At 54.3% G+C, this 22,649-nt stretch overlaps 1 protein-coding gene and 1 long non-coding RNA gene across 25 annotated transcripts in view; one reads left to right on the forward strand and one right to left on the reverse strand.

Moving 5' to 3' along the window:
• LOC138415423 (CMRF35-like molecule 8) overlaps positions 1–19,025 on the reverse strand; it is a 31,992-nt gene extending 12,967 nt beyond the window's left edge. For 5 of the 24 annotated variants that reach the window (XR_011247225.1, XR_011247224.1, XR_011247223.1 and 2 more), the window contains exons 1-6: positions 16,956–17,385; positions 11,344–11,673; positions 10,425–10,569; positions 6,776–6,945; positions 1,581–1,618; positions 1,070–1,177 (exon numbers count right to left, since the gene is read on the reverse strand). Coding sequence is in view for 12 of the 24 variants with exons in the window: in XM_069544012.1 (XP_069400113.1) it covers positions 1,070–1,177; positions 1,581–1,618; positions 6,776–6,945; positions 9,230–9,352; positions 10,425–10,569; positions 11,344–11,673; positions 16,956–17,016 (975 nt within the window). In the remaining 12 variants the exon portion in view is untranslated. Of the gene's footprint in view, positions 1–1,069; positions 1,178–1,580; positions 1,619–6,775; positions 6,946–7,031; positions 7,461–9,229; positions 9,353–10,424; positions 10,570–11,343; positions 11,674–16,955; positions 17,697–18,267; positions 18,473–18,625 lie in introns of those variants that run through there. The other 19 variants (XR_011247231.1, XR_011247230.1, XR_011247232.1 and 16 more) reach the window with 14 other exon arrangements.
• On the forward strand, positions 18,640–21,333 carry LOC138415424 (uncharacterized). The gene is made up of 2 exons (XR_011247235.1): positions 18,640–19,135; positions 19,976–21,333. It is a non-coding gene; the product is annotated as an uncharacterized lncRNA (long non-coding RNA).
• The last annotated feature ends 1,316 nt before the right edge of the window (positions 21,334–22,649 follow it).

Consider the following 22,649-nt stretch of genomic DNA (forward strand, 5'->3'; position numbering starts at 1 on the left):
GACCCACAGGGGCTCATTGGTAAAAATCTAAAAAGTAGAGTTCATACCAAAGAGATGACGGGACCAAAACAGTGAAAAAACACCGGCTTTAACATGGAGTGTACGGTACGTGAGTGTGCGTGCCGGCTAAGTCGCTTCAGTCGTGTCCGACTCTGTGCGACCCCATGGACTGCAGCCCGCCAGGCTCCTCTGTCCATGGGATTCTCCAGGCAAGAGCACTGGAGTGGGGTGCCATGCCCTCCTCCAGGGGGTCTTCCCACCCCAGGGATGGAGCCTGCGTCTCTCGTGTCTACGGCAATGGCAGGCAGATTCTTCACCACCAGCGCCACCAGGGAAGCCCACCTGGTACATGAAAGGGAAAGTGAAGTCGCTCAGTCGTGTCCAACTCTTTGCGACCCCATGGACTGTAGCCTCCCAGGCTCCTCTGTCCATCCATGGGATTTTCCAGGCAAGAGTACTGGAGTGGGGTGCCATTTCCTTCTCCAGGGGATCTTCCCCACCCAGGGAGCAAACCCGGGTCTCCTGCATTGTAGGTAGATTCTTTTATCGTCTGAGCCACCGGGGAAGTCCATATGGTACATAGTAGGTGCTTAATAAATGCTGTACTTTATTGACTCTTGATTATCCACTGGCCATTCCAAAAGCCCCTTCATCTCCCACGCGACCCCTCAGCCACAGAGACACCAAAGTCTGGCGAAATCTACACCACTTTCTTCATTTTCTTTTCTTGTCTAAGATTTTTTTGATGTGGACCTTTCTTAGTCCTTATTGAATTTATTACAATATTGCTTCTGTTTCGTGTTTTGGTTTTCTGGCCAAGAGGCATGTGGGATCTCACCTCCCCAACCAGGGATCAAACCTGCACCCCTGCATTGGAAGGCCAGGTCTCAGCCGCTGGACCGCCAGAGACGTCCCCAGCACTTGACTGGTTTCCTGTGTCTCCTCGTCCTTCAGAAGCACAAGGTGACCAGTCGAGCCTCTCTCCCCTCCCCGCCTGCCGGACCCCATGTGCCGATGCCTCTGCCACGGCCCGCGGTCCGCAGGACGGGGGCTGGGCCCTCGCACTCACCACTGTGCTGTATTCCACCTCCGCCCGCGTGGGTTGAACGGGCTTTCCCGAAAGGGGCCACGTCTGCAGCTCCAGATTCGCATAGCTGGGCTCAGTCTGCTCGGCAGCCTGCGGTGGACAGGAGTGCAGGGTTTGGAGCCTAGAGAGGCCCGTGTCCCTGCAAGCATCTGCCCTTCCCCTCTGCGCTCTGGGTGCCCCAGCCTTCCCATCCTGCCTTCCCCCTCCCCCACTCAGGTCCTCTCTGGGGAGTGTTTGAATGGTCAGGTCAACAGCTGAGCCAGAGGGCCCTCCGCCCCTCCCCCTCACCTGGAAGGGAACAGGCTGGCCAGAGCTCACGGTGACCCAGTGACCAGACCTCCCAGGCGTTGTTCTTCCAGCTCTAAGTGATCACCTCGCTCTATCTGTGTGGGATCCACACGGACCTCCACCAGCTAAAGCACAGACTGGGTCCCTAGCATCCCCTTTGTGCCTCCCGGCCACCCTGACACGCCTCCTGCTGGACCCTCCTTACCTGACTGCGGCTCTGAGGCGGCTCTGGTTTCTTTCCAGCTAAAGAGGCAAGAGAAGAGGAAGGAGACTGAATCCTAGAATGGGGCAGGATGCGGATCCCTGTGGTCCACCTGGAGGAAAGCCTTTCCCTAGAGACTTCAGCCCGGGGGACCTATAGCTTCAGGCCAGCAGCATGGGGGGAACTCAAGGGCTTGTTGAGTGGGTGAATTAGTGAATGAGGAAATGAGTGAATGAAGAAGCAGGAAGGCTCCAGCTGGGGGAGAAGGGATCAAACGAAGGTGGTTCCCAGAACAGCCACTCGTGAAAACGTCCCTTAGGGACTTCCCTGGGGATCTGGTGGTTCAGACTCCACGCTTCCAGGTGAGGGAGATGAGAAAGGAAGGGCACTCATCTAACAGGCAATGTCTGCATGATGAACAAGATCCAGAGGGCTCTTTTGCAACAATATAAACACCCTTGACACTACCAAACTGTAAACTCAGAAATGGTTAAGATGACAAATTTGATAAGTTTTTTTTTTTTTTTTTTACCAATTGAAAAAATGCAGTTTTGCAGGCCCCACCACAGCCATACTGAATTATCAACACTGGGGATGAAGTCCAGCTGTGTTTCAACAAACCCTAATCAATAACCTCAGATATGCAGATGACACCACCCTTATGGCAGAAAGTGAAGAGGAACTAAATAGTCTCCTGATGAAAGTGAAAGAGGAAGTGAAAAAGTTGGCTTAAATCTCAACATTCAGAAAATGAAGATCATGGCATCTGGTCCCATCACTTCATGGGAAATAGATGGGGAAAAAGTGTCAGACTTTATTTTGAGGGGCTCCAAAATCACTGCAGATGGTGATTGCAGCCATGAAATTAAAAGACACTTACTCCTTGGAAGGAAAGTTATGACCAACCTAGATAGCATATTGAAAAGCAGAGAAATTACTTTGCCAACAAAGGTCCGTCTAGTCAAGGCTATGGTTTTTCCAGTGGTCATGTATGGATGTAAGAGCTGGACTGTGAAGAAAGCTGAGTGCTGAAGAATTGATGCTTTTGAACTGTGGTGTTGGAGAAGACTCTTGAGAGTCCCTTGGACTGCAAGGAGATCCAACCAGTCCATTCTAAAGATCAGTCCTGGGTGTTCATTGGAAAGACTGATGCTAAAGCTGAAACTCCGATACTTTGGCCACCTCATGCGAAGAGTTGACTCATTGGAAAAGACCCTGATGTTGGGAGGGATTGGGGGCAGGAGGAGAAGGGGACGACAGAGGATGAGATGGCTGGATGGCATCACTGACTCGATGGACATGAGTTTGAGTGAACTCTGGGAGTTGGTGATGGACAGGGAGGCCAGGCGTGCTGTGATTCATGGGGTCGCAAGGAGTCGGACACAACTGAGTGACTGAACTGAACTGAAAAATTTTTTAAATAAAATAATAAAAAGGAAGTGACCTTGCAGAGACCTAGAGAACCAAAGCATACAAAGTCACCAGGTTTATCTGCTGTGATCCCCTGGCCTGGGGGTCAGGCCCCCCCAGACAGGAAGCCCTGTCTGCTCTGAGGGATCCCAGCTCAGGTCACACAGCCTCTTGTTTCTGGCACCTACAACACGGTGTCTGGGGTCCTGCCTCTGGGCGCAGCTCTGCACTTCTCTGGCGCTTTCAACCCGGGACCCCAGGAGCTGAGGGGGGCAGGTGATGCCCACGCAGCAGAGCACCCTTGATCTAGGATCTCCACCAGGCAGCTCCACAGCCCACTGGGTGCTGCAGGGAGAGACGCTGTCCAGCCTCAGGGAGGGAGTCACAAAGTCAGCGGTGAGATTCCCAGAGTCAGGAGACACAAGGTCACGGACAACAGAGGCGTCTGGTGAACCTCACCGGTTGGCTCGATGGGGCATGCATCCAGGGGCTCTGAAGTATGAACATGTGCTGTGCGTGCTAAGTCACTTCAGTCGTGTCCGACTCTGTATGACCCTGTGGACTGTAGACAGAGCGTGCAACCAGGGCTCTGAGGTACGAACAAGTGCGTGTGTGCCAAGCCACGTCAGTCGTGTCCGACTCCGTGTGACCCTGTAGACGGTATCCTGCCAGGCTCCTCTGTCCATGGGATTTTCCAGGCAAGAATACTGGAGTGGGTAGCCTCTCCCTTCTCCTGGGGATCTTACCGATCCAGGGATCGAACTCGCGTCTCTTATCCCTCCTGCATTGACAGGTGGATTCTTTACCACTAGCGCCACTTGAGGTATGAACATATTTTGTTTCAGATGCTGTGGGCCGGCTCCCTACCATCCTCTATATCTTCAACTCAGACAGATTTGATGGGAAGGAGGGAAAAAGCTGGTGAGGAAGAGATGGGAGTCCACCCTGGGAAGGAAGGAGACATGGAGAGAGTTGGGTGGCAGACAGCTGAACAGGGAGCTCGCTGAAGGCGGACCCAGTCTTCCCTGGTCACGACAGGGTCCTCAAGAGCCCAGCACAGGGCCTGGCGCACAGTAGGTGCTCAGGACGGCTTTGCTGTGTGATCGAGTGAATGAATGAGGAAGTGAATGACCAGAGTGGGCTCAGGGGAGGAACCGAGAGTGAGCACAGGGCAGGCGTCAGGCTGGGGCCAGCAGGACCACCAGGGGTCACTAACCCTAACCTCTCCCCGAGGCAGCCGGGAGACAGGCGCTGAGACGCCGAGCAGGGGAGAGACAGAGGCTACGTGAACACAAAGCCTTTCTCCCGTTAAACAAAGATCCCTTGACGAGGTGTGATCCGCTCACACGAGTCAACTCTGCACTCAGGGATTTGGAGATTATCAGCCGGGAAAATCATACAGAATGTTAAGGTTGAAAAGTGGAATGACAGGACTTCCCCGGTGGTCCAGTGGTTAGGAATCCACCTGCCAATGCAGGGGACAGAGACTGGTTCGATCCCTGGCCCTGGAAGATCCCACATGTTGCTGGGCAACTGAGCTGACGTGCGACAACTACTGAGCCCGTGTTCTCCGCCAAGAGAAACCAGCACAGCGAGAAGCTCACACACCACTGTTGGAGAAAGGCCGCACGCAGCCACGGAGGCCCAGCACAACCAAAACCAAGCCGACAACAAAGCATAATTTTAATTAAAAAAAAAACAAAAGTGGAATTACATACGGAGCAAACGTTTTAAGAAGTCAGATTTGCAAGAGCCCGTAAGGATGTGACTCAACCGTCTGTGGCTGGTTTTCTCTGGGTGGTGCAAGTTCTTCTTTCTATTTATTAGGGTGAATTTCTTTCCCTCTCTGTGCTTTCCTTCTTTTTCCAATTTTCTACAGCAATCACACACCCCGTTTTTAAAGGGGAGGGACGCTTTTTAGGTGAAAGGTCACCCTGGAGATCCCTGACACCCATAGTTCTGAGACAACCCAGGCTGGGAAAACCCCCATGCGGTAAAGCAGTGTGGGCTAAAGTTTCAGGCGATGGTTCCCAGAAGCGATATATGAAGAGCAGATGGGGAAGAGGAAGTGATTTTCCTTCCATCCATCAGGCATATGTATGTTGAGGCTGATTTCGCTGCTAAAGGCCTGAGATGTGCTGGAGGGAGGGGCTGGACCCCACAGGGATGCTGGAGGTGAGAGAGTAAAGCGGGGTCTCCCCTTTTGCTCCCAGTAAGAACCAACTCCCAGTTTAGCACTGCAGGCGTGGGGCAGAGCCCCCAGGGTTTCACTGCAGCCCTGAAAGGCTCAGCATAGGTCATTCTGAACAAACATCCCCTTTGCCCAGGCACTCTGTGCACATGGAATTAAGAACTCTGAGTCCAGGAAGGAACCTTAAGGCTCACACTCATCTCAGGCAGAAAGCTGCTCTCCTACAGGAGTCAAGTACAACCGGCACTTGCCCTGGGCGCCTGCCATCTGCCTCTGCAAAGATCAAATCAGGCGCTGATGCAGCTGCTTCAACACCCCCGAAAGGCGTTCAGGGTGGAGAGCAGGAGCGAGGCATCTGCGCGCGGTCTTCAGATAGTCAGATATGCTCAGGGGCTTGTTTTTATGAGCCCAATCCTTGCATCTCCCCAACTCTAGAAAAGCACGAACATCCTTCATGGTGACGACTGTTCCCTGTGACTAGCAGAAGAGTCTCGAGACTGATAGAAACCTCCTGGAAAAATGTGTGCTGGATGGCCTGTGTTCCCCCTCTTCACCAAAATCACAGATACGCTGACCTTTCCCCGCCCCCTGAATCTTTGGAGCAGTTTCTCAGAGCTATCTACGGTGCTGTCTCCCAGGCTACAGTCCTCATTTTGCCCCAGATTAAACCTAGCTCATAACTCTCACGCTGTGGAATTTTTTTAAGATGATACAGATAAAACTTGGGCCATCCACCAGCAAGACGGTCACAGCGTCACTGGTTCCTCTGTTCTTCTATGTATTTAATTAGCTCACGTGTTTATTGAGCCCCTACTTACTGAGCACCAGACAGGATGCTGGGGGCATCTTATTTTCTCTTTGACTCTGAGCTCAGAGGGGAGTGGCTGGACCACAGGCTCCCTGGGTGCTACTGTGACAATATTAAATAATACTTTCACTCAACACATACTGCTCCTATACCTTCTTGGGTAAGGGTCTCTGATCTACAGGAGCTGCGTGGGCTGCTGGGGAGGCAGCCTAGGAAGCAGGAGTGACAAATTGGTGGGACAGGGGCTTTGACGGCGGAAGAACAGAGGCTCACCCTGAAGGGGGCCCTGACCTGCCCTCTGGGGGCCAGGAAGAGGGCCTAGAGGAAAGAAAGCGGAGAGCAGCACTCAGGGCATCAGGAGTGAGCCGGTGGGGGGCAGGGCAGGCCCCCCAGGTGCCCGGAACAAACGCGGAGGAAGTTGAGAAACCACTGCCTTCCAGGGTGTGAGGACTGGCAGATTGCCAAGGGCCTTGACCATGCTGGGCAGGCCTGGACTTTGGAGGCTGTAGGAGGTCACGGAAAGGTTTGGACGGAAGAGGGACATTGCTTCACGAGCACCTACCCCGGCCCTGCCGTGGGAAAGGCCTCTTGCCTTAAAGTCACCTTCTCTCAGCCACACAGTCCCTTCCGGGCCTGCCCTCTAGGGTCACCCGGGCCATGTGGTCCCAGGGGAGACACAGCTGATGACCCTTCTGGAAACCCAGAGGCATTTCCTCTAGGACCAGAAGGTGTGGGCGGGGCCGGCCTGCCCTCGGGTGGGGTGTGGGCGGGTGTGGCGGGCTCACTCACCTTTGACCCGTCTCTGAACCATCCTCCAGGCGAGCAGCGAGAAGCCCCCCAGCAGGAGCAGCAGCAGGGCCAAGGAGATCAGCAGTGCATGGAGCCTGAGAGGAGACAGGGTGGGCTGGGTGGGGCAGGGGGTCCCGCCTTCCCTCGCTTGTTCAGTAGATAAGCGCCCACTGAAAAAAAGGCAGACAGCGTAAAGCCTCCTTTTCAACCCCCGTCTACCTAAATCCCCCCAACAGACTCACACGGTGCACCTAAGAGCCTTCCGGAGCCTCTTTATTCAATGCAACAAAATACGAATATACATTATTTTTGTCTATGTCCTTTTTTCACATAAAAGGGGCATAGTATAAACCATGGGTCCCCAACCCCTGGGCCATGGACCAGTACCCACCAGAGGACTGTTAGGAATCTGGCCATACAGAGGAGGTGAGCACCTCCCCATTCACCCCCCCAACCCCCCAAATCTCTCTTATTACTGCCTGAACCATCCACTCCCACCCCCGTCTGTGGAAAAGCTGTCTTCCACAAAACTGGTCCCTGGTGCCAAAAGGGTTGGGGACCGCTGGTATAAACACTGTTGTTCAGCTGCTCAGCCGTGTCCGACTCTTTGCGACCTCATGGACTGCAGCACGCCAGGCCTCCCTGTCCATCACCATCTCCTGGAGCTTGCTCAAACTCACGTCCACTGAGTCAGTGAAAAACACTATTTTTTAACTTCACAATGCATCTTGAAGATCTTTCCATGTCACTACATACAGAAGTTCCCTGGGGGGCTTTTTTCACAGCTGCATAGTATTCCATTGCGTGGACAGACCATATTATTTAACTCCTCCCTCTCCATGGGCATTTCTTTTGCCCAGTCTTTTGCAATTACAAACCTGGCTGCGAAAACATCACCTTGAAACTCTACCACTTCACACTTTGACAGCAGCAGCTGCTTTCCTGGGGAACTGACACGGCTTGGGCTCTGCCCCTCCCTTGCTTGGGCCCCTTCTTTTATGCCTAACTGGCATCCATGATGTTCTCGTCTTTTTTTCTTAAAGATGCACCCCCCTCCCCTGAGAACTGTACAAGCTTCAGTTATACAAAACCCAACTCTGGGGCTTCCCTAGCAGCTCAGTGGTGAAGAATCCACCTGCCAATGCAGGGGACACAAACAGGTTTGGTCCCTGGCCCAGGAAGATCCCACAAGCTGCGGAGGGAGGAAGCCCGGGCTCCACAGCCACAGAGCCTGTGCTCCACGATTAGGGAAGCCACTGCAGGGAGAAGCCCGAGCAGAGAAACTGGAGAGCAAGCGCCACTCTGCAGCTAGAGAAAGCCTGTGCAGCCACAAAGGCCCAGCACAGGAAAAAATAAATAAAGAGACAAATAGACAAATAAGCAGATGAAAGTACTGTTTAAAAAACCCAGCTCCCTTCCCCAGGTGTGCATCTGCAGGTCGTTTCTGAAGGCGGCACGTTTGGGTCCTGAATCCCACCTTGCCTGACATAAAGCTTGTCACCTGGATTGTCAGGAAGCCAGTGGAGGGGTCTTGGGGTGTCGTACAGTAAAGAATCTGACTGGCCTTTGCCTCTGGCTCCTGGAAGGGAGGCTCTAAATCCTTGAGGTTTTCCTAGTAACAGGAGCACCTTTGTGATTCACAAGCTGCTTGGATCTCCCTGGGATTTTGCCTGACTCAGGCTGGGAGCTGGTCACCAGAAGGGCCAGCCATGTGATGAGAGATTTGGGGCTCTGAGCCAGCCTGACCTTCAGGGAAGTGGAAAGGGGTGTTGGGGGTTGAGGTCAGTCATGTGGGCAATGATTCAATTAGTCATATCTGTGCAATGAAACCCAAGTAAAAACTATGGGCACCAAGACTTGAAGGAACTTCCTGGTTGGTAAAGACATCAAAGTCCCGGGAGGGTGATGCCCCTCAACTCCACTGGGAAAGGGCATAGAAATTTTGCAGTCAGGACCCTCCCAGACCTTGCCCTACATGTCTCTTCATTGACTGGTCCTGACCTTTGTGCGTGTGTACTGGGTCATTTCAGTCGTGTCTGACTCTGCAACCCCGTGGACAGTAGTCTGCAGCCGTAGGCTGGACCCCATGGACTGTAGCCTTCATGGTTAGGCTCCTCTGTCCATGGGGTTCTCCGGGCAAGAATACTGGAGTGGGTTTCCATGCCCTCCTCCAGGGGATCTTCCCAACCCAGGCATCAAACCCACGTCTCTTATGTCTCCTGCGTTGGCAGGTGGGTTCTTTACCGCTAGCGCCTCCTGGGAAGCACCCTGACCTTTATACTTTATGATAAAACTGTATGTATAGCATTTCTCTACATTCTGTGGATTACCTAAGCAATTACCAAACCCAAGTGGGTCATGTATCCAACTGATCAGAAATGTGATGATCTGAGCATCCCCAAAGGGCCCTGGCATCTGAAGTCAGGCCGTCTTACAAGACTGAGCCTCACGAACCTCACAGGATGCTGGAGTCTGTGCTGACTCCCAGGTGTCCAGTTCTGGAATCGACTTGCAGGGCGCCAGATGGTGTCAGAATAGGGAGTCTCGGGCTTCCCTGGTGGTCCAGCGGTTAAGAATCTGCCTGACAATGCAGGGGACACAGGTTCGATCTCTGATCCAGGAAGATCCCACATGCTGCGGGGTGACTAAGCCCGTGCACAGCAACTCAGGTGGTGCTATTGGCAAAGAACCTGCCTGCCAACCCAGAAGACACAGGAGATGTAGGTTCAATCCCTGGGTAGGGAAGATCCCCCAGAGAAGAGCCTGGCAACCCACTCCAGTGTTCTTGCCTGGAGAATCCCATGGACAGAGGAGCCTGGAGGGCCAGAGTCCATGGGATCGAAAAGAGTTGGACACGACTGAGCAACTAACACACACCGCAGCTACTGAGCTCACGCTCTAGGGCCCATGCTCTGCAACAAGAGAAGCCACCACAACGAGAAGCCCTCGCACCGGAACTCGAGAGTAGCCTCCACTTACTGCAACTAGAGAAAGCCCCAGTGCAGCCACGAAGACCCCGCGCAGCCAAAAATGATAATTAATTGATCACTTTTTTAAAAAGGGAGTCTGTGAATCCCAGAAATGATTTCAGACAATATGCATATTTCCAGGGAGAGAAACTATAAATGTTGTCAGATTCTCCTGGGTTTTTTTTTAACCTCTCCCTGCCAGAAAAAGGTCGAGAATCACAAATTTGGAAGAAAGAACCGAAAACTTCGGAATCATATAAACTTGGCCTGGGAGGCAGCCTGCCTCCGTGACTGTATTACCCACTCAGTCACTTAACCTCTTGGAGCCTGTTTACTCATCCATAAACTGAGGGTGATGGTGGTGAAGGATTGTAAGGAGCAGATGATGACGTCCAGGTGGGGTACTGAGCATGCGCCTGGCAGGATATCGTCATACCAGCTCTCATTAAATGTAGCTTTCCCTCCCTCCACCCCCAGCTTCTGCCCGGCCGGAGCCTTCTCTCGGAGCCCAGGGCAGGTCCAGTGTGGCCCCTACAGCCCAAGCTAGAAGATGCAGACCGGCTTCCAGCCTGGGTGCAAAGGGAGCCAGAGGCCCCAGTCAACGGGGACAGGGCTCCTGACCAAACAGACCCCAAGGCAGAGGACGCCCGCTTCCAGGACACGGGCCTAGGGCACCTTACCTCCAGTTCTGCGTGGACTCGTATTCCTCCTGGCTGCTGGCACTGTGGGTGGCACCCTCTGTGGCCAGGGTGGTCAACAACACAGTTGAAACTTTTGCTGTGACAGTCGGTGGGGTTGGCCTTGGTGTTGGTGACGCTGCTGTTGCTGAAATACAAATCAGACTCAGGGAGCCCCACTGACTCTCCCACCACCCGCTGAAACCTTTCTCGGTTGATTTCACACAAAATAATCACTCAGGAAGGGGGCAGGATGGAGGACCCCACAGCCAGGACCCTCCCGGGGCCAAGTGAACGTTTCCAAATGGGATACAGGTACCGCCCCCAACAGCCCTGACCCCATACCCATGATGAGGTCAGGGTCCTCCGGAGGCCCCAGAGTCACCCCCACCCCAAGTCTTGTTCCCCACCCCCACCAAGTCACAGCCGCATGAGCCTGCCAGAGACGGCTGCCTGGACTGCAGATCTTGTTAGCGCTCCCACTGTGTTCAGCATCTTCACCCCGCCCGCCGCCTCTCCGCTCAGCTCCCCACTTTCCCCCGCACAGCTTCCTGGGTTTCTGCGGGAAAGCCCACGGCGCCCTCCTCTCTCAGCTACACACCCGCCTCTCTGCCTCCCCTTCCCTGACAAGCACCTCATCGCTCAAGACCGAGGAGACGTGCCAGCGCCTTGACTGTCTCTCTGACACACACACACATACACACAATATACACACATACACCTACACATACACACACACGTGAGTGCACACACACATACACACAATATACATACACCCACACCCACACACACACACACACACACACACACACAGAGTTTGCTCTCTGATGTGATTTCTGCCTTGGCTATTCCAACCTGAGACTGTTCGGGTCACCTTGTTGCTGGTACAAGGGGAGGTAGGGGTGTGCATGGGATCACACACCTGGGATCACAGACACCTCCACCTGGACGGTGGGGTCACGTGAAAATGGCACATCGATCCCACACTGGTACGTTCCCGCATCCTCCTCTCTGAGGCTCTCCAAGGTCACTGTGAAGGTGAGGTTTGCAGGATGGTCTCTGATGGACACATGGCCCCTCGTCACTTCCCTCTCTGACTCTGTGGTCTCCACAATCTTCGGTGGTAACAAACAGAAGGGTTTGCACCAGTATTTGTTATTGCTTATGAATTGCTTCTGGTACCGACACTCCACGCTCAGGGATCTCCCCACGATGCCCGTCACTCTGCTGGGGCCACTCAGGGATAAACAGCCTGGAAGACACAACCAAGTCCAACTCCATCAGGTGGGCCTAGTTCAGGACACCCTGGGGGCCACCCCAAAAAGTTCCCCATCTCTTGCTAGCTGCCCCGCATCAGCCAGAATACACCTTGAGAGTCTGCCCCTTCCACTCTGTCAGCCCTAAGACCACAGCTGCCCTTTCCTCCAGACCCCAACTTTCTTTCCTCTGCCCTTCCCACCTCTCACCCACCAGGAACCTCCCATCTCCCAGCTTGTCAGGATGCCCCCAGCCCGGAGCATCTCAGTCACCTGAAGACCCGCTTGCAGCCGACATGTTCCCACCAAGGGGCTGTGCCCCAAGGCAGAGAGAGGGCTGCCGGATGGTTCACAGAAGCACTGGACACGCCTGGCAAATTTTGTGGATGAAAAATCACCCACACACACAGTTTACTGACAGCCTTCATCTCACCCTGGGTCTTACTCCAGTTTGCCCAGCTCCTGTTGACTTAATTTTCAAGGAAGCTCATGCTTTATTTCTGAGATTGGCGTCTGCCATTCTCCCAGACAGTCCTCCGCCATGGAGCTGGGGGACTAAGGTGACGTTTGTGACATTAATGCTGGCCACCAAGCCGAGGGCACGCCCCCCCGCCCTGGCCCCTGTGGATATGGCTCCTCACCAGCCCTGTAATTCTGTGACGGGGCCCCCACAGTGGTGGAGGGTGTGGCTTGCTGTCTTCTGCTAGAGTTAGATGTCTTTAATTTGACTTGGCTTTTCAGGCTCTTAAATCACTTGAAGACACTTGAATGTAAGCCCCTGGGGCCTTCTTATATCTTAAAGGTCTACACATGTCTGGCACATAGTAGGCCCTCAGCAAACACTTGGGTGTGAGCACCTCCCCCAGACCACACAGTTCTCTGTTCAAAGCTACCTGAAGCTGACCACAAGCCCCCATCCTCCCACTCCTGGGAGCCCGTCAGGGGGTCCTATTCTGGCCTGGGTGGCAGACGCCCCGCAGAGACGCCTTCTGCAGCCCCATCGAGGGTGTGGTGTTTCCTGAGATGCTCTGTAGCCAGTGCCACGGTGGCGTGGAAAGGGCATCAGAAGAATCTGAGTTTTAGTCTCAGTTCTGTGACGAGTCTGCTGTGTGTTCTGGGACAAGTTACTTAACCTCTCTGAGCTTCAGAGGCCTCACTGGTAATGTGGCGATGACTGGTAAGCCTCGCAGGACATTGAGATTATTGGATGAGATAATGGGCGCCAAATGCCTGGAGAATAACATCAAGTTGAACCACACAAAGCTGCCGGCATCCCTCTGTGTCTAGCCAAGAAAGCCGACATTTCAGAAAATTCAATCTAATGAACATGGATAACCCTCTGAGAACCAAGTCCCCACAAGCCACGCAGTGCAGCCAAAAAAAGGAAAAAAGACCTTCTCTCCAGGTGAGTGTGTGAATCTGGATGGACGTGCGATTTTCTAGACAATAACAAATCAGTAAAATCAACACACACCGAGTGCTTAACAGATAAATGTCCCAGCCCTTCCTTGGGTTAAGACGTTGCTTCTGCTCCCCACATCCGGACTCCATGCCCTGTGTCCCCTCAACTGCGAGTTATCACCTTTCCAGCCTGGCTCCCGGCTCCCCTGCCTGGTCTGGGCCCCCCTTCATCTCCACTCATGGACCCAGCCCTCTGTGTCCGGGGCCTGCCTTCCCCGTGCACCGTCTGTCTCCCTGTCTCTCTCCCTGGCTCTCTCCCTGTGTCTCTGTCTCTCTGTCTCTCTGTGTCACTGTCTCTGTGTCTGTCTCTCCTTCTCTTTCTGTCTGCCTGTCTGTCCTTCTCGCTCTCCATCTGTCTCTCACTTTCCATCTCTCTGTCTCTCTGGGTTTCATCATCTCTCTCTGTCTGTCCCTCTGTCTGCGTGCCTGTCTCTGTCTGTTTGCCTCTTTGTCTGTCTCTTCTAACAGGGTGTCCCTCTGTTTTCCTAATGTTTTACTTCAGAATCACAAAATCCCATCCCACTAAACCCCAGGTAAACGTGTGAACCATCCAGCACAAGCAGGGGAGAGGAGCCGGCGCACTCACACCCACCCAGGAGAGAGTAGACCCACCCAGGAGAAAGTAGACCCACCCAGGAGAGAGTGGAGCCAGAGCAGAAGTTAGTGAATCAGGAGACAAAAATCACTGCAACTAGTGCATGCGCAGAAAAGCTGATTTTTCAACTGGGAGAAACAAACAACAAAATAGACGTTCTTGTGTGTAACCAGATCAAGAAAAAATAAAAAGGCACACGTAAACCATTAAAAAGAAAAATAGGGTAAACCACAAGCCTCTACAAAAATGTCTGCAAAACTGGTGATTTTCTCTTCATTTTTTAAAAAACATGTGTTTATTTGTTTAGTTGAGCTGGGTCTTAGTTGCCACACTTGGGATCTTTAGCTGTGGCATGTGGGATCTATTTCCCTGACCAGGAATTTAACCTGGGCCTCCGGCGTTGGGAGCACAGAGCCTTAGCCACCGGACTACCAAGGAAGTCCCCCAAACTGGTGATTTTCTAGGAAAGTATACATTACCGATATTAATCCAGAACAGATTTTTTTTTTAAATGTAGACCAGTACCTATAAGTGTTAGCAAGGAGTCCTTTCCCAAAGTTAACTATGTGAAGTGATATGGTAATTATTTCATGGTGTATACATGTATCAAAACATCACTGTAATTGTACACCATATATACACACAGTTTTTACTTGTTAATTATGCCTCAGTAAAACTGGAGAGAAAAGAGAAGAAAGAAGTTCTTTTTTCTTTCCGTTCCAAAAATTGAGGAGCGAAACTCAGTTTCACAAGTTAATTCTCTCAAAACTTTCAAAGACCAGACAATCCCAATTTTATTTAAACATCTGCAGAGAATAAGGAAACAAGAAAAACTTCCTAATTCTTATCATACGTGCTTAGTCACTCAGCTGTATCCGACTCTTTGTGACCCTATGGACTATAGCCTGCCAGGCTCCTCTGTCAATGCGATTTTCCAGGCAGGAATATTGGAGTGGGTAGGCATTCCCTTCTCTCAGGGATCAAACTCTGGTCTCCTGCACTGCAGACAAATTCTTCACCATCTGAGTCTTCAGGGAAGCCCAATTCTTATCATGAAGGCAGTATAACATATATCAAAGACTAAAACCCGGCCAAATATCTTAATACAACCACCACTTGAATAGTTCAAAGGAAAAAAGCTATAGGCGTGCTGTGGCAGTATTGGGGATTTGGTTCCAGACAACTGTGCATGCTCAGTCTCTTCAGTCGTGTCTGACTCTGCGACCCCCCGGACTGGAGCCCACCAGGCTCCTCTGTCCGTGGGATTCTCCAGGCAAGAATACTGGAGCGGGTTGCCATTTCCTCCTCCATCCAGACCACCATAGTGAAACAAATGTTGCAATAAAGAAATTCACAAGAAGCTTTTAGCTTCCCAACGCATATAAAAGCTATGTTTGGGACTCCCCTGGTGGTTAACGGGGAAGACTCCATGCTTTAATGCATGGGGTGTGGGTTTGATCCGTGGTTGGGGAACTGAGATCCCACATGCTGCACAGCCGAAAGAAAAAAGCGATGCTTACATTGTACTCCGGTCTATGAAGTGTGTAACAAATAGCATTATGTCTTACAGACAATTTACATACCTTAACTTAAAAATATTTACTCTATCGCTAAAAAATTCTATGCATCATCTGAGCCTTCAGTGAGTTGTAATCTTTTTCTGGTGGAGAGTCTGAAATTTTGCAGGAATTACCAAAATGGGACAGAGACACGAGGGGAGGAAATGCTGTTGGAAAAAATGGAGCCAACAGACTTGCTCAAAGTAGGGTTACCACAGACATTCAACTGGAAAAAGGCAATGTCTGTGAAACCCCACAAAGCAAAGCACAAGACAAGGTGTGACCGTCTCGGTGCTGTGCTGTGTGTGCTCAGCCGCTTGGTCATGTCCGCCTCTCTGCGACCCCGTGGACTGTAGGACCCCAGGCTCCTCTGTCCGTGGGATTCTTCAGGCAAGAATACTGGAATGGGTTGCCATGCCCTCCTCCAGCGGATCTTCCCAACCTAGGGATCGAACCCAGGTCTCCCACATTGCAGGCAGATTCTTTCCCTGGAGGCTCAGACAGTAAAGAATCATCTCAATAGATCATGAAAAAGCGCCTAACTCCGGATGCTGCTGTTTTTAAAAACACAGGCAGTGCCCCCTTTACACTAAATGGAAACACGGCTCACCTGGCCAGTCAGGGGCCAGGGAGGCATGACCACTGCCTCCTCAGCCCTGGGCATCGTGGGATGACCCCGTGACCAGCAAGAGAGGAAACCAGAGAAACAACGAAACCTCCACCCAGGCAGATCCTGCGAACACACAAGAACCCCCTAGAGGGACAGTGGAAAATGAGTCATGAGCAGGTGGCCAGTTTCTCAGTGGTAATGAACCTGCCTGCAAAGCAGGAGACGCAGCAGACAGGGGTTCAGTCCCTGGGTCGGGAAGATGGGATCCCCTGGAGGAGGAAATGGCAACGACTGACTCCAGTATTCTTGTCTGGAGATTCCCCATGGACAGAGGAGCCTGGTGGGCTACAGTCCTCGGGATCCAAAGAGTCAGGCACGACTGAGTGACTGAACACACAAGGATGAAACTCGAAAGACCGCAGGAGGTGTCTGAGAGCCGTGAACACCCCTGGACGACCAGGAGAGAAATCACACAAGGAAGCCCTCTCCTCCAGGGAGCAAGCCTCCTCCTCCCTTCCCTGAAGCTGCTCTGCCCTCCCCCCTCCCTGCTTCCTCCCCCTCGCCTTCCCGGATGGGATGGGAATCTCCATCTCCCTTCCTTGGAGACCACCAGCCCCCTGAGGTCCCGGCCCCTCAAGCCACCCTGGCTGTTCATTCACCTCCGTGACCCTGAGACAAGGGCTGGCCCCAGCCTGGTCCCCACGCTTCCTCTACCCCCTGGACCCGTGACCCAGAGGGCATCTCCTGTCATCGAGCACGTCCTGGGTGTGCCCAGCGGTCACCCTGCCACCCACTCTGGTACTCCCTGCCTTTTGCCCTCCTTCCTCTAATAATTCATCCCCAAACCTTCGGCAAAGCCCCTCCTCTGTGTCCCACTGTGGCTCCTGCAAGGCCAGACGGATACAGAAGGGGAGATGGACCCTCACCCCTGCCCTCCGAGGATGGGGTCCATCTTAAGCAGTGGGCAGACCATGCCCCAGTCTGAGTCACCCTCCCCCATTCCATCCCCACCCTCCACCCTTCCCCTCACCCCCCTCCCCTGGCAGCCCCCACCTGGGACCCAGAGAAGCAGCAGAGCTGGGGGCAGCCACGTAGCCTGGTGCAGCTGGGCCATCGCTCCAGCACAGACGTCGCCTGCAACAGCGCCAGGCCAGCCGGTCCTGAGGTCTCAGTCCCCTTCCAGAAGCAGTCAGGCCTGCAGGCTCCCACTTCTGCTTTTCTTCAAGCCTTGTTGCTTCCTTGTTTGGCTTCTTTTCGGTTTTGTTCCTGGAGCTGGTGAGAAGATGGCCGAGGAGCAAACCTACCGGCGGTGCCCGAGACCCCCGGCCACGTTCTGTAGGTACTTCCGGTGAGGAGCCCTCCCAAGCCCCCAGCTCACCTCCCCTTCCCTCCCACCCCCAAACCACAGGCTGACGTTCCCATCTAGCCCAGCCAGTAGCTCCTTGGTTTCCCTGTGGTCGGGGTGAGAGCCCCGGGGAGGAGCAAGGGCCCTGGGTGTGTCCCATACTGTGACCGCCCCGGGGAGCAGCCCTTCCACGAGCTCCCTGGCTCAAGGCCTGCACCCCCAAGGTGGCACCATGACCCCAGAGTCCCTGAGTGATTTCTCATCTTGGAAACCTGTCTTCCACTTGGCCTGAAGGTCCTCGGGCGGTGACCTTCTTTCCCATACAGCCCCCACCGGACCCAGCTCAGGGCTGAGCACAGAGCGGGACTCAGCAAGCCTGTGTGGACCCCTCCTTCCCCAATCCACATGGAGCTCAGGCTCCAAATACACACACACATGTGCCTTGTGACACGTGCCCCCAGGTTGCACAGAACAGCCTCACGAGCATCGGAAACCAGTCCTAATGTGCCACCTGAGAGCTTGCAGAGAGTTAACTCTAAATGCCCCCATCCGGAGTCCCCTGAATGCCCTTCCCTTCCTGTTCTGCCTATAACATTTCCAGAAACGTATATTTTTCAACCACCAAAAGTCGTGATCTTGAATGTCAAGGTCAAGAGCGGGGAGGCACCGGCTGGTGGCTCATACACAACCACCCTTTGGGCCACTGGTGTGAATAGTATGATAGAATAGTATCATACTTACGCAAACCCTTGAAGATGAGATAATAGTGTCCTCAAGTCAGTTTTTTCCCCAAGGAAATATTTCTTTCCTCTAATGAAAGGCAATAGGAAAATAGGATTTTTTAAAATTTATTTTGGCCCCTGCCATGCACATGTGGGATCTTTGTTCCCTGACTAAGGTTCAAACCCAAGTCCCCTGCAGTGGAAGCACGGTGTCTTCACCACTGGAGAACCAGGGGTGTCCCAGAAAATAGGGTTTGATAGGAAGACATATGCTTTACAAATAGTCTGCCAGACGCACCTGTCCTTAGAAACCTAAACACTTAAACTATAGCAAAGAGGAAGTTCAGTCCAGGTGCTCAGTCACGTCCAACTCTTTGCGACCCCGTGGACTGCAGCACGCCAGGCTTCTCTGCATCACCAACTCCCGGAGCTTGCCCAAACCCATGTCCACTGAGTCAGTGATGCCATCCAATCATCTCATCCTCTGTCGTCCCCTTCTCCTCCTGCCAGCAAAGAAGAAAGGCCAGGGCAATTGATCCCTGCCACCCACATCCTGTTCACCCTAACCTGCCCACAAACCCTAAGAAAGAAACAGATTGATGCAAAATTACCCCATGATGTCAGAAAATTAAGAAAGAGGTACTTTCCCCACTGACCTTCACAGACTATCAGTGCGTGAGATGTAGGGGGAAATGGAACCCGCCAGCTGCAGGCCTGAACACCCTCCTCGGAGCGGGGGGTCTTGCAACCAGAGAGCCCCTCATCACAGGCTCTGGTGGTCTCTTCCCAGGCTCTTGGATCTTCTTCCCAGTGTGGACGCCAGTGCTTGGAGGCCAGTGGGCAGGGATGATGTGGTAGTGATGGGGAGGGGGTTCATGGGCAGACCTGCAGCCGCCCGTTGAGCTCTGAGAATCCGGATTTGGGGGTGGGGCCCTGCAGAACTTCCCTCCCTGGGGGATCGAAATCTCAAAGCCACCACCCTCACCCCAGGGAGGTGAGGCTCCCTCAGCCCTGCTTCTTCCTCCTCCTGCCAGGAAGGAAAGCCAAGGGAGCCTCAGGGAGGGCGTGTCTCCCCCACAGTGGGGCAGGTGTGGCTGAGAGGCTGAACTGAGGAGCAGGAAGCAGCTGGTATCTGGGACGGGAGATGAGGAGAGCTGGCCATCTGGGTGAGCTGGCAGTGGGGCACGGGGCTGGGGGCAAGGCCTCTGGTGGCCACTGAGCACCTACTATGCTCAGGAGGTGTGTGTGGTGGTGGGATGCACCACCCGGGGGGTTCATCACCCCAGGATCCACAGGGCAAGGGGAGGGACTCCGAATGAGGAACAGCCAGGAGAGGGGCGGCAGGGAGGGACAGACGGCGGGCTGGGAGCCTCTGGTTTCCCTTCGGCCAGAGCCTGGGTGAGACCAGCGTCGGCTGACTCCACAGCTTCCGTCTGGAGGACCGGGAGGACAGACGGAAGACAGGGAGGACAGCCAGGGGACAGGGAGGATGGACGGGGGCCGGAAGGACAGACAGGGGCCTGGGGGGACAGACAGAGGGCCAGGAGGGATGGACGGGTGGGGGCTGGGAGGATGGACGGAGGACCGGGAGGACAGACAGGGAACCGGGAAGATGGACGGGGCAGGGGCGGGAGGGACAGACAGGGGGCCAGGAGGGATGGACGGATGGGGGCCGGGAGGACAGATGGGGGGAGGATAGATGGGGGGCCGGGGGAAGGATGGATGGCCGGGCAGCTGGGAGGGACAGACGGAAGGCCAGGAAGACGAACGGACGGGGGCCCGGGAGGGACGGACGGGGAGTGGAGGATGGACAGGGCGGAGGATGGACGGGGGGCAGGGGGGGACAGACGGACGAGGGACCAGGAGGACGGAGGGGGGACCGGGAGCATCTGGTTTCCCCTCTGCCAGAGCCTGGGTGAGACCAGCGTCGGCTGACTCCACGATTTTTGCCTGGCCTGGCCAGTGTCCCTGGGGCCGCCACACCTCACCTTCCTGCCCCTCTCTAGGGAAACTCCCTCCGTGTGACCTGACCCTCCGAGGGCCCAGGCAGCTTGACCAGCCCGTATTCCGGGGCCAACGACCACGGCCAACCTGAGGGCCGCCAACACGCTCTCCTGCCTGGGTCTGGATGCGCTGTGGTCCTGACCGAGAGAAAGAGGAAGCTGCGGGTGGGCAGATGGGCAAGTGACCACGCCAGCAGAGGCCTGAGAGCCCTCACGGCCCCCGAGGGGTCCTCCAGGCTCCCTGTCATGTGCAGAGCCACTGCTCATGGGGCCTGGCCCCAGGGACACTCTCTCCACCCCGGGGAGGGAGCTGGGGCTGGCACCTGGTCCAGCGGGGGCCTGGGGAGCTCACCCGGCACCCACGGTTGGGGTAGGGGTGGTCAGCAGGGGGGGTCCACCTGCACCCTCTCCTGCCCCTCTGCAAGGTGGTCAAGCGCTCCCCAGGGTCGGACACAGGGATGGGGCTCCTCGAGCAGGAAGGCTGTGGCTGGCTCTTCATGGACGTTGCTTCATCCTCAGAACCCCCTCCCCACCATGCCTATCACACACTCTCCCCCAGACAGGCTCAGCTACCTTCTCAGAAGACCCCCTCCTTCTCCCGGCCCCTCTGAGCCCCGCAATGCCTCTTTCCGATGAGATCACCTCTGCCCAGGTGTCAACAGGTGCCCTCTGTTTTATGGAAAGGCTGAAGATCTCACAAAAGCAGGGACCACCAGCAGCTCCAGGCTTACACACACCCGCGCCCCTCCTCTGCACTTCCCAGGGAAGGAAAACCAGATTGGAGACGTGTCCAGAGAAGGCCAGGCCACTGAGCTCTCTCGTCTTCTTGCCAAACAGCACCACCAGGGAGATGAAAGGGACAGAACTTAAAATGGTGCAAGCCTGTTAAATCTGTCCAACCGAGCTCGTAAGGCATGTGCGTGTCACCTAGGCTACATCGCAAACGAGGTTCAAGCAGAGGCCAGCGGCCTGACGCCAGGAAGGGGAAAGCAGCAGGCTCCGGACTGACCACCGGCCCCTCCCAAGCACCCAGGACCACCGAGCGGCCAGTGTCTAAGCGGGCAGGCTTCTCCTGGCTCTGGCCTCCAGCATCTCTGCTGAATCACCTAAGATCTCTGCAGGGAGCCGGGTTGAGGGTGAGGGGTGGGAGAGGGGAGCTGGCTTCCCCAGGACCCTGGATTGTGACGATAGGGGGGAGGGTCCAGCCTTTGTGTCGGGGACCTGAGCGGCTTCCCGGCTTTTTGTGCATCTTTGTTCAGTCAGTTTCTCCTTCTGTGAAAGGGGAACCCTACTCCTCACCCTGCCTCCTTGGCGGGAAGGCATAAAATGAGATCCGAGATGTGAATCCATCTTCCTCAACAGCTGCCGTGTACCCGTGTCCGTTTCTACTCCGGGCAGCAAGATGAGACATCGCACTTGTCAGAACCCACATCCATCCGTGGTAAACCTGAAACTTCTGCCCACCAGCCCGTGACTCAAAGGGCAGTGAGCACACAGGCCGGGGCAGGGAGAGTATGCTTCCGGAAGGCGTGGAGGGCACCCACACTGCTGACTCGGGAGCAGGGTGGGGAAGAGGGTGTTGCCGCCTTGGGAACCAAACTGCTTTGCCAGGGCATCCCTGCCCTCCCCGCCCCCATCATCACCACCTCCCTCTGTCTCCTTCTCTTTCTCGGCCGCCCCAGGCGAAGGCACACCTGCGCCTGCAGGGGAAGGCCTGGCCGCCAGACCAGGGACACCTTCCCTTGTGCTAGTAGGGGATCAACCAGGAAGTGGTCCACTTACAAATGTCTATTCTTTGACTTTGAGAGGCACACTTTGCCTTGAGCTTGAATGTGTGAGTTTCATGCTGAAGGTGACTCTAGCTCCCAAGGCTGACCTCGGGAAGGTCAGAAGCTTTCTCCCCACCCCCAGCACTCCTTTAAGCCTCCTGATCCTGGGCCTTCCCTGATGCTCCAGTGGCTAAGCCTCCAAGTTCCCAATGCCAGGGGCCCAGGTTCGATTCCTGGTCAGGGAGCTAGATCCCACAAGCCAGGGCTAAAGATCCTGCATGACGCAATTCAGGCCCACCACAGCCAAAGTAATTAATTAAAAATAAGTAAACACTTATTTTTAAAAATACATCCTGACCCCACTGCTCATCTGTCTCACACCACAGCAGCCTTCCTGCAGACGTTTTTCAGAAGCTGATAGAATGTGTATGTTTCAAAGGGCCAGTGCAGACTACAGGGCTTTGTAATAGGAGAGCGCTAACTATAGAGACAGATGGCATCACCGACTCCATGGACATGAGTTTTGAGTCAACTACAGGAGTTGGTGATGGACAGGGAGGCCTGGCGTGCTGCAGTCCATGGGGTCGCAAAGAGTTGGACACGACTGAGCGACTGAACTGAACTGAACTGAACTGAACTATAGACAAGAGCTTCCCAGGTGGCGCAAGTAGTAAAAGCTAACCCACCTGCCAGTGTAAGAGACCTAAGAGGTGCGGGTTCAGTCCCTGGGTCGGGAAGATCACTGGAGGAGGGCCTGGCAACCCACTCCAGTATTCTTGCCTGGAGAATCCCACGGACAGAGGAACCTGGCAGGCTACAGTCCATGGGGTCCCAGAGAGTCGGACATGACCGAAGCAACTTAGCAAAAACAAGAAAAAGCAATTATAGACAAGGATGTGTCTCCATTC

The sequence above is a fragment of the Ovis canadensis genome, chromosome 11, assembly GCF_042477335.2.
Source record: "Ovis canadensis isolate MfBH-ARS-UI-01 breed Bighorn chromosome 11, ARS-UI_OviCan_v2, whole genome shotgun sequence".
Classification (NCBI taxonomy): Eukaryota; Metazoa; Chordata; class Mammalia; order Artiodactyla; family Bovidae; genus Ovis; species Ovis canadensis.